At 34.3% G+C, this 12,585-nt stretch overlaps 1 protein-coding gene across 1 annotated transcript; it reads left to right on the plus strand.

Moving 5' to 3' along the window:
* The first annotated feature begins 15 nt into the window (after positions 1-15).
* On the plus strand, positions 16-12,131 carry LOC128191212 (ribose-5-phosphate isomerase-like). The gene is made up of 8 exons (XM_052863300.1): positions 16-225; positions 5,388-5,448; positions 6,133-6,188; positions 6,513-6,572; positions 7,165-7,298; positions 9,155-9,296; positions 9,752-9,854; positions 10,145-12,131. Exons 1-8 carry the CDS (start codon positions 70-72, stop codon positions 10,246-10,248), a joined length of 816 nt encoding a protein of 271 aa, XP_052719260.1. The 5' UTR covers positions 16-69; the 3' UTR covers positions 10,249-12,131.
* Positions 12,132-12,585: the final 454 nt, after the last annotated feature.

Consider the following 12,585-nt stretch of genomic DNA (forward strand, 5'->3'; position numbering starts at 1 on the left):
ACAGCTCCGGATATAACTGAAAACGGTAACAACTTGTGTTTTATAGCTATCTTCTTCCTCCATGTGCTGATGTTTTCATCCGGCAGGGTGATTACCCCGCGGAAGCTCTTTCATAGGTCTGCGGTGTTCCGTGCGACTTGTCAGAGCAGACAGTGTGTGACAATGTCCAACATAGAAACTGGTAAAAAAGCCGCAGCGTTTGCTGCAGTTGACGAAAATATAAAGGTATTTATTTGGATTTCTTAATTTACATCAACATGCTCATACACTGTTTAAATGCATACCGGATATGTATCATTGTATGTAATGTGATCTGCAAAGCTAATCATGCTATACCATGTGCACAGCCCCATTATTCCATACGCACACCTTCGCTGAACAGGTCTGCACGTTTTGGCCCTTTTCCAGTTTGCTAAAATCAGTATGGTTTACATGTACTTCTTTTCTTTCCTTAGAGATTTGCCTTGCAATCACAACTCTGAGCAAACCCTTAAAGCAAACTTTAGGGTTAACTTTCAAATTGGATATGCAGGTCATTACCACAGGCACCTTATTTTTTTTTCAATTTTAAACTAGAGGTACTGTGAGAAAGCTCACAATTGATACCCCTCGCTAAGAAAAAAATCATAACGCGTGTATTTTTGCTATTATAGAAAATATTGGATGAATCTGTTTCACTGTCCATTTTCTATAAATAACAACTGCTTTATTTTTGAAAACTGTTAATTTTCAGCTTCTAATATTTCCATTATAAATACAAGACATGACACATACAGAATTTAGCTTTTTTGAAACAATGACCTTGAACTTTCTCAATTGACCTTGGGTCAAGGTCATGACACACCAGTTAATCATAATCAATCTTTGTGTGAAGTAAGAACTTCCAATGTTTCCCCATAAGAAAGATATGGACCGGACACGAATTTTGCATTTTTTCTGCCAGTGACCTTGACCTTGCCCGAATGACCTTGGGTCAAGGTCATGATACATCCTTAGGTCATAAGCAATCTTTTTGTGAAGTAAGAACTTCCAATGTTTCCCCATAAGAAAGATATGGACAGGACACGAATTTTGCACTTTTTCTGCCAGTGACCTTGACCCTGCCTGATTGACCTTGGGTCAAAGTCATGACACACCCTTAGGTCATAAGCAATCTTTGTGTGAAGTAAGAACTTCAAATGTTTCTCCATAAGAAAGATATGGACTGGACACAAATTTTGCATTTTTTCTGCCAGTGACCTTGACCTTGCCCGAATGACCTTGGGTCAAGGTCATGATACACCCTTAGGTCATAAGCAATCTTTTTGTGAAGTAAGAACTTCCAATGTTTCCCCATAAGAAAGATATGGACAGGACACGAATTTTGCACTTTTTCTGCCAGTGAACTTGACCCTGCCTGATTGACCTTGGGTCAATGTCATGACACACCCTTAGGTCATAAGCAATCTTTGTGTGAAGTAAGAACTTCAAATGTTTCTCCATAAGAAAGATATGGACTGGACACGAATTTTGCACTTTTTCTGCCAGTGACCTTGACCTTGCCCGCATGACCTTGGGTCAAGGTCATGACACACCCTTAGGTCATAAACAATCTTTGTGTGAAGTAAGAACTTCCAATGTTTCTCCATAAGAAAGATATGGACCAGACATGAATTAGGCCTTTTTTCTGCCAGTGACCTTGACCTTGCCCGAATGACCTTGGTTCAAGGTCATGACACACCCTTAGGTCATAAGCAATCTTTGTGTGAAGTAGGAACTTCCAATGTTACTCCATAAGAAAGATATGGACCGGACACGATTGCACAGACAGACGGACAGACAGACAGACAGACGGACCGACAAGGTGATTCCTATATACCCCTCAAACTTTGTTTGCGGGGGGTATAATAATTAAGTCGCTCAAGATAGAAAATTTTACCACCACTAAATATATATATATATATATATATATATATATATATATATATATATATATATATATATATATATATATATATATATATATATATATATATATATATATATATATATATATATATATATTTATAGCACGCCAAATCACAAAAATGAGCTCACAGTTGATAAACTAGGTCTATTGACTATAGTTTACATGTCGTAACTGTAGTTAACAATTTGATAACTATAGTTTCATCTGTAAAACAATATTTTACTGTTGTAAATTTTAGTTTACAGTTGCCAATCTAAGTTATTCTGTCTTTAGTTTAATTACCGTATACATTAATAATAGATTTTGCTGAAAAATATAGATTAACATATGTAAACTATAATTTCCATTTATTAATTATAATTAAGAGATGGATTTTTGGTCCACTCCACTCCCCATAAACCCTTGGCAGATCTTATTACAAATTTACAAAAACTTGGTGACAAGCTCTGTTCTATGATTGACTGCTGCTGCAATTAGCTGATCCAATCGCAGCATTTAAAACAGGTGCTTGTAAATTAACTTTAAAAGGAAACATACGTGTGCTCTTTGGTAAAACATTCGGTGCTTTTAACAAGTTGAGACACAAGTGCTTGAGTACAGTGCTTCCCCAACGATAGCCTAACAAGATCACTTTAAAAAATGATATATTTTACTGGGATTGAACATAGTTTTACAAACTTGTCAAGGATCGAATGGTATGGTAAGGATCACAAGGATAGTATGGGAAGTAAACATGGCGAATGTGATAGTTGCCTATCCTGTCAGTATATACTTCCCTACTTATGGTTATTGCTTTTAAATGTTCAAGAAGCTCTATTTTAGTTCATTTGTTCTGTCCACAATATTCACAATGACGATATCTAGTTTTATAGCATAAAAACTTTCATATATCTGACAGTGACTTTTTCACTGTAGGTCCTTACAAACACTATAAATAAAACAGTTCTTGCTTTCTCTAAGTTATATCTTAATTCCTATTTAATAGCATTGTTAATTATATTCCGATACTCGCTTGTCAATATATAACCCATTATTTCTTTCGATTAAAATGTAAATATGCAAGGGGCGCAAGTTGCTCGCTAGATAGTGCCACCGAATCATCGTGTTTTCATAAGGAGATCTGCCAAGGGTTTATGGGGAGCGGAGTGGACTAGAAACCCTTGGCTAGCAAAGATGAATATAGCTTAACTTCGTTACCTATAATTTTTTGACTGTGAACTACAGTTTGCTACCGATAAACCTAGTTTATCGACTATGAAACTGTTTTGCTCATTTTTGTGAATTTGGTGTGCCATACATATGTATGATGAATACACATTGTGTACACATGTTTTTATATCAATATCGTAAATACACAAGTGTGACTTTATATAGAGGGGTTAGAATCTTTTGCTTATCGAGTGACTTACTGATAAAAATACATATGCCTATGGTCATTTCTGTATGTGTACCATAGCTTTGACTGGAAATTAATGAACATTGCATACTAATTTTAAACTCTTTCAAGGCTTACACCTGAATTTTTACACCAGTATCAATAATTTGCCCAACTGTTGAAAATAGAGCAGTTTAACAATAGCTTGGCAGTAGATGACAAACTCCCATTTGATGAAGGTGTGGTCTACTCATGGTTAACATTTTAGTCATTAACTGCTAGATATGAATACATTGAACACAATGACACTTGTCCGACTTTATCTAGGGATATATATTTCAGTTGAAACAGAGTCATTTTGACATAGCAGAGTATATCTTGGCACATCTTCGATAGCCAAGGGTTTTCGGTTCACTTTGCTCCCCATAAACCCTTGGCGGATTTCAATACGAAAACTCGGTGATGTGGTGGCGCTATCTAGCGAGCAACTTGAGTTGCGCCCCTTGCATATTTACATTTTAATTGAATTAAACAACAGGTTATATACACACTTCGGCATTAATACAACTTGAAAACATGTTGACCACCGAATATCGGAACATAATTAACGATGCTATCAAATACGAATTAAGTTAAAACATAAGGAAAGCAAGGAATGTTTTCTTCATAGTGTTTTGTAAGGACCTGTACCGGGAGTGAAAAAGTCGCCGATTTATATGAAAGCTTTCATGCCATAAAACCAGGTATCGTTGTCGTGAATATTGCGGACCAAAGAAATTAAATAAAACAGAGCTCACTGAACCTTTAAAAGCCATATTTACTTCCCATGCTATCACACGAGCCTTGACAAGTTTGCAGAAATCAGTAAAATATATAGGTTTTTAAAGTGATCTGGTCAGACCATCGTTGGGGAGGCACTGTACTCGAGAACTTGTGTCTCAACTTGTTAAAAGCACCAAATGTTTTACCAAAGATCTGTTAAAGTTTATATTTACAAGCACTGCAATTGGATCAGCTACTCGCAGCTGCAGCCAACCATAAAACGGAGCTTGTCACCAAGTTTTCGTAATGAAATCCGCCAAGGGTTTATGGGGAGCAAAGTGGACCGAAAACCCTTGGCTAGCGAAGATGATCTTAACAGAAAACTGATTTTGACAGTCTATCAATACTAATGAGCTTCTCTTAGGCCTTAGAGATCTAGAAGAAAGGTCAATATCTGACAGCTTGTTTTGATGAGCAAACTAGATAGTAACATCCCACAGAAAGTCCAAGCTCTTGTTAAAACAGATCTAAATAAATTTTGCATTCTCTCCACTCTCTTTTGCAGCATTATTATCCACTGTTTTCAGTGCAGTTTATAATGTTAATTTGCCTAATACATCTAAAAAGCCCATCTGGCATTGTCTTTGGGGTTTGTTCCTGTTTATTGCTTTATTCTACCTTTTGAAAATTAACCCTTTCACTGTAACTGTGGTACTGATGTCTTATTAGGCAATTGATAAAGGGTGGCAAAGTTTTCGTTTGTAGATTATTAATAAATGATGTAGATTAATCTCAGTTTTTGTGAAAGGGTCTATCGTTCTCTATAACTCTGGGTCATTAATTTAAACAATAACGTAATTTGTAAACTACATGTAGTTACATGCTTATCCTCACAGTGCTTTGGCTTGCAACATCATTTAGCAACCTGGACTTCTCTTGTATGCTGCTATGTTTGCTTAATATCGGTGCAAGGTCAATGGCATAGTCAAGGTCTTATAGAATGGAGATAAAATTCTGGGTATACCTCGTTTTCTGTTTTGTACAAGCATGTACTCTAATCTTTTTTTTTTAAGAGTTGATGTTCAAAATCTTATTAATTTAATAAAACACTTCAATAGTCTTTTGTTAGTCAGCTGTGAGAGAGCAACCAACCAAACTTTTAAAGGTTGTCATATTAGACTACCTAAATCACTCAGAAATATTTTTTAACGTATATCTGGGGAGAAGAGGCATGCATTTTAACATCGACAACTTTTCTGGACAATATTTAAATGTTTTACTTCTTTTTTTGTGTCCCTTCAGAATAACCAGAAGGTTGGCATTGGAAGTGGTTCCACTGTGGTCTATGCCGTGCAGAGACTTGGTAAGAATACTTTTCTTTGATCTGTTCTCTCTCCCTGAAGAAGAAACAGGAAAAATACATTGATTTGCACCTGTTAGTATTTCAGTCAATTGGTAAACCAAGTATTTTTAGATCAATTGCAGTCTTCAGGGCCCAAACATCTAACTTGTAATTTAAGACCTAGGTAACAGAAAAGGAAGTGATGACCCCTATTGATTTGGAGGTTGCAAGATCAAGGGTCAAACAAGTCTGGACGTAGAAAAATGACAACTAAGTAAATGGCCCTTCCCAATTATGAGATCACAAAGTGAAATGTCAAATGTTAAGCTAATGTGGACAAGATATGGGTTTTGAAAACATAAAAAAGTTCATATCTGTTCAATACCTTGAGAACTTTTTGCTTTACAACATCGAACTTGATACACTTTTGAAAACCCCTAAAGAAGTAGATGACTCCTATTTATTTTCAGGTCAAAGGTCAAGAATTATACCTATGGTACTTGATCTACACACTGAGATATTGTCAGCTTAATATCCTAAAAACTGTAACTCTGTTGTGTGCTTAAAATACCAGTATGTGAATAAACCCTATCCAATTTTGCAAAAAGAAAGGAGGGAGGGGGTTATACATGCAAGTCTCTCAACATTATTATAATCATTGCTAGTTGTTACTATGACTTTTATTCATAACTTTATTTTTTACAGCTCAACGAATTAAAGAAGAAAACTTGAACATTATATGCATACCAACTTCATTTCAGGTAATATTCATTATAAATGTAATAATAAATTCTCTGGAATAGCAGGTAATATATGGTATACAATATGGTACTGAGCTTGCCCACAGGCTCTGACCCCTTGCTAACAGTAGCTAAAAGAAAGAAGAGGATGTAAAAGTTAAATGATTTTTAACCTGAAGTGAACAATTTCAAAATGTTTGATAAATATTATTTCTGAATTTATTGTAAAATTATAGTCATAGTAAAAGAAATGCTTAGTACCTGTTCCTTTACAGGTATTCTCACATCTTTTAAATTAAATTCAGAATTACATTTAATAGGTTTGTCTTTGTCTTTATACTATAGGCAAACCAGCTTATCCAGGAGCACCGTTTGAATCTCGGGACGCTAGAAACTTGTCCAATAGTAGGTTATAGCATTGTTTCATGATTAAGAGAAATCAGCTATACTCTGTCCCGAGTTTTTGCTTCCACCACTTTTTGCTAGATATTTCAATAATCGATAATCATAATATGTCTACGGGGATTTTGCATTGCATCAGCCATTAATAAGCCTGAATGATAACGTTGAAAAATTGCGTGAGGTATCCCGAGTACTTCCGGATGGAGAAAAGATGTAAACATTTCCCATTATAAATATCCGTAAGAAATTTGTTTTCATTCCTGTGAACTTTTATGAGTGAAAAATGATAATTGTTCAATGAAGATATCTTGGATACATTCCCTTTTATCAATTTCAACTGTATTTCTTTCACAGGTATGTGTATTTTTTTTTTAAATCATCAAAAAGTGATGGAAGCAATAACTTTGGACAGACTATAGTATAAATTTTCATTGTTTTACTCTGATAAAAATGTTTGATCTATAATAGTACATTTACACTCCTATGTTGATCTAGATATCAAGGAAGACTGAAAGTAACATGAATATGTCAATTAATGCAGAAAAACTCTGTATTAAATAAATTTGACTTTAACTATTTCTATTATTACACATAGTTGGATGTGGCCATTGATGGTGCAGATGAAACTGATAAAGATCTGACATGCATTAAAGGGGGTGGAGCTTGCTTAACTCAGGAAAAAATAGTGGCTTCATGTGCAAAGCAGCTTGTTATCATTGCGGATGACAGGTAATGAATGCTGGAAAACTTGTTTCATACATTTAAAAACTTGAATTCTCACATTCATTTACCAACACTCTCAGGTGTAGCAAAGTTTTATGGGATTTAATGCAAATTAAATCTTATTAAGATCGCGGAACATTAACTGGCAAGATTGGAAATGTACAGCTTACGTCAATTTCACCCGTTACAGTCAAAACATTTAAAACGGGCAGGGACAAATTGAAGCGGACGTCTGAGAAAACATTGGATTGAGACTGTAGTTATGTAAGGAATAAGGAATCATTCATTGAGTATTATGAGGTGATAATTTTGGTCGGGGCGTGATCAAATCCAATAAAGCCCGAAAGGGCTTTATGATAGATTTGATCACGCCCCGACCGAAATTATCACCTCATAGTATTCAAAGAATGATTCCTTATTACTTATATGAATATAATTTTAGGCCATCGTACTATTAAATATTTAAATATAAGTAAACAAACCCCGCTGGCGCCTCAATTTGGCGTCATTTGTATTATGGGTTATATAGTACAAAATCGATACGTAATGTTATCACAGGCAAAGACACTGGATAATGTAAATATAAGAAGTGTATTTTCAATCCACCTCAGCGTTTTTAACTAGGTATATAACTAGGTTTAACATAGGTATATGATTTAAAGCGATCTAAAAAAACTGTTTTTAGGATCAGCAAGGCAATTGATAAACATTCTATGTCATCAATAAGTATATAATAAGCATATATCATACGCAAGGCAAAGCTTTGTCCGGTGACTTTAGAAAATCAGTCGTCACAGGTTAGAGTTTAGCTAAATAATCAATGAACGCGCATATCTATTCATATACATTAACTTAGCGTAAAAACATAGTTATTATCGGGATTAAAATTTGAAGTTAATCAATCAATTTTGAATTACTCTCCTCGGGGAATAAACCCCGGTTCAAACCCAATGGCCCCACTTGATTTCAGACTTGTTACATGTACGACTGATTCTCTGCAGACATCGGACAATGCTTTGTCCTTATTATAATCACTCCCGAATTAGAATCTTCCCATATTTGCTGTTTATATACTTATTGATCAAATAAAATGTTTATCATTCACTTTGTTGATACCAAATATTTTTTTTCCATTTCTATAGAAATACTGGGGTGGATTAAAAATACACTCCCTATAACTGCAGTTTCAATCTAATGTTTTCTTAGACGTCCGCATTAATTTGTTCCTGCCTGTTTTAAATGTTTTGACTGTAACGGGTGAAATTGACGTAAGCTGTATATTTTCAATCTTGCCAGTTAATGTTCCGCGGTCTTAATAAGAATCCTATTACATTGCTATAATGGATTATGCAACATTGTTATATGACAACTTGATGTCTGGGTTATAAAATGATATTAGAATTGTATTTCGGGTAGTGAATACAAAGGGGGTTAAAACATGTGACAAGAAGAATTTCTCAAGATATATATATGTATGATATTTTATGATTTTTATCCAACAAGTCATGTTTTTTTTTATCCCTTTGCCAACCCAATTCATCATTTGTACATGCATTTTTTCAAGACAAAACAAAAAAAACCAAAACAAATAAATTATAATAAGCTTGTTCTCTAGTATTAAAGTCTGTTTTTATGAAATTTAAAGATTTGTTTATTTCAGTCAATTTTTGAGAATTGCATCTTTTAAATTATTATTAATAGAACATTCTGTAAATAGAATTAAATTCTGAAAAATATGTACAGCTTATATATCGTTTTGATATTCTCTTTATATTCTTTTTTTTTAGTAATTTTTTATTTATTTTCAAATATTAAAGTCATATTTCAGCATCTTTATTCTATTAGAAACTGACTTTTAATAGAAAAGATTCTCAAGAGTTGGGCACCAATTACAAGAAAGGAATACCAATTGAAGTCATTCCTATGGCATATAAACCAGTGCAGATGAAAATCCAGGATATGTTTGGTGGTGAAGTGATTCTCAGAATGGCCCAGCAAAAAGCTGTGAGTATTCAAGTTCAACTCGCTCAACTTTTGTTGGTGCAAAAATATTTATTGAGGTACCAAGGTTTACCATTTTATTTCATTTTACCTCTATTTAATTGCTCGTCAACATACATGTATTTTATACAGGATTATCTTTGCCCTGTGTATATTTTTCCTTCTTCACTTGCAAATGGTTTCGCTCCATCTTAATTTCACCCCGACATAGTTGTGTTTCAAGAGAGATAATTTTAGACATTAGAAATTGGCCAGACCTCAATTTGATAGCTGACAACGAGGGCAAAAATAAAAACGGGGGGAAATATTTCTCTGTATACAGTAATAAGTTTCTTACAATAGTAATAACATATTCTCAATCTGTTTATTTATTGTGAAGATTTAACTCTCCATGGACAGAATTGAAATATAAATGAATGACATTTTTGAGAGCAGAATGCAATTTTTACTTTTATTAGGGTCCAGTAGTAACAGACAATGGTAACTTTGTGTTGGACTGGAAGTTCACAAAGCCATGTGACAGTTGGGATAAATGTAACACCTGCATTAAGATGATCCCAGGTAACACAGGCAGATCATTATGAATTATGAAAAAGCCATGAATAAACATTGGCATTTTTTAATGTGTTATCTTAAACTTGATAAGGCTGAGAATCTTTTTATGATAAAATACATAAATCTACAATCTTTGGGATTTTTATCTCACTTTGACATGGCCGAGGTATTCAAGATATCAATGATGCGGGTACCCAAGCTTGACAGTGCCATGTTTTGATGTATCTAGCAGATTTGTGGCAAACATTTTTCTAGTTTGTAAATATGCACTGAATGATTTATTTCTTGACACTCAGGTGTGGTTGAAACAGGCTTGTTCATCAATATGGCAAAGGTGGCTTATTTTGGAACAGCAGATGGAAAAGTCAACAAGAGATTATTTAACAAGCTCCAATTATAAACAAACTTTCACTAAAATGTACAGTGCTAGCTTTCATCTTAGTACAAGTTAGTAGAACTATAGTGCCATACCAGAAGAATTTAGTGAATATGACAAGTGCTGGAAACAAAAAATGGGTGATAGAAGACTCATTGGGCATTTGCTTGCTGTGTGACTTGTTCACGGGACTTTATCCGTCTTTTGATTCAGAAGTATAAAGTAATGTCCTTGTATTGTGTCATTCATGCGGTAATATTTAAATAGTGCCTGTTTGGGAGGGTAACTGTTGAAATTGATACCCCGAGAAAACCATTGTCAACCGACGCGAAGCGGAGGTTGACAATGGTTTTCGAGGGGTGTCAATTTCAACTGTTACCCTCCCAAACAGGCACTATTTATTTTGTTATACTGAATATCTTAATTTTAAAGAAAACTTTGCTGCTTTTATATAGGAATAACGTGAATTCTACAGCGAACTGTACATGCATAATTTTCGCACATGTAACAATTTGTAATGTTACCCGTTGCTATCGCTGAGGGAAATAGAACGGATTATGAACTGCGTCTTAACCATTCAGATTTCAGTATTTAACATGAAAGTATAACAAAAGCACATAGTACAGACACCGCTGATCAAGCATATCCTGGTTGTCATTTTATTTACTGTATTCGTGTAAAGAAAACCTAATGATCTTCATCCTTCAATATACTACATTTATGTATTGGGTATTTGTGTCAAGCTCTCTCTAAAAACAGTCCTATGATTCTGAAATGTCTTATTTGTTTATCAAAATTTCTATGTATTTCTTAGACATGTATTTGTATATAGGGTGATTTAACCATGCATCGGACACATACCTTGGATCGGACAACTTTGTTTATAAATATACAAATAAATGTGCATGCGCTCATGTGTTGTTTCGTATATTCCTGAATTAGAACAAATGAACTTTATCATTATTAAGAATTTGACAGTCACATTGTCAAAGAAATAGCAATATAGACATCGTAAAATGACATCAAATACGCCATTATTGAAAATTTAGTTACGAAGATTTTACACTAAAGCATTATTTGAATGTTGTGCGTTTGATTGTGAATTAGTGAAAATGCACTCTCTGCCTAAAATAATTAGAAAGAAGTAAGTTTTGAAACAAAATTTGATTAAAATAAGTCCAAGAAATTTAAACAATTAATGTCAAGGTCATTATTGCACCATATGTTCATTTCACCATGGATCGGACAAAAGTTAACCATGCATCGGACAGTTTTCACTGCATGATTTTTTCTAATAATATGGATATTATGTGCCCATTCCTTGTGATATACTTTAAATGTGAAGTAAAATATAAATTTAAAAAATAATTGATACAAACATTTTCCTCAAACCACTTAAAAATCGAGTTTTACGGACAAACCCTTTTTAGTCCAAAGTTCCTGTAGGAGCTGGCACGATAAAGAACCCCTTATGATAAATATTCCTTTAAACAGAAGCACTAGTCTAAATTCCTATATGTAGATTCAAGGACTTACATTAAAAGAAATATGAATTGCAATTGAATAAATTAATATTTCCGAACCTTTGTATTTTTGCATTAAAACCAGAAAATGTTGTTATTTTTAATCTCTACTGTACTGCTATAGCTGTCCGATGCTTGGTAAATATTGTCCGATCCATGGTGAAATTGTTCAACGCTTCATTAAATTGCTTTATTTTCTACATTTTTAACAATTTCACAATTTTTTCTTCAATAATTAAGCAAGGGGAAAACCTGGAACTTTTAAAACAAGTTTTATTTATATTTGGACGATATTTGATGCGTGAACAAAGGGAAAAATCCAAAGGTGTCCGATGCATGGTGAAATCACCCTATGTTGAAATAAAATATTTTCAATTTGTTCAACAGTCACTGCTTTTTAGCTGTATAGTGTATGGGAGAAACAGGAGAAAAAGTATTTGTTTTTGCATGGGTACATTTGAGGCTTTTAGTTCAATCATGTGTTTCTTGATGCATGTACAATGCAATACAGATGTGACAGACAGACTGGTTTGAATACTGGTGCTAGATAGCTTAGTGGGTAAAGCACCTGACAACAGATTCGGGGGCTTGGGTTCAATTCCAAGTCTGGTGCATCTATTTCTCTTCTCCCATTACATTTGATGCCCTGCCAACCACTGGAACTGACAGGTTAACTCCTGTCTGAGGATGTCAATCTACAAATGCAAAGATCATTTTAAGGGATGTGACAGTCAGACTGGTTCAAATACCAGTGCCAGATAGATCAGTGAGTAGGGCATCTGACTAGAGATTTAGTGGCCTGGGTTTGAATTCTGGTCTGGTCTGTCACTATTTCTCC

The sequence above is a fragment of the Crassostrea angulata genome, chromosome 7 (assembly GCF_025612915.1).
Source record: "Crassostrea angulata isolate pt1a10 chromosome 7, ASM2561291v2, whole genome shotgun sequence".
Classification (NCBI taxonomy): Eukaryota; Metazoa; Mollusca; class Bivalvia; order Ostreida; family Ostreidae; genus Magallana; species Magallana angulata.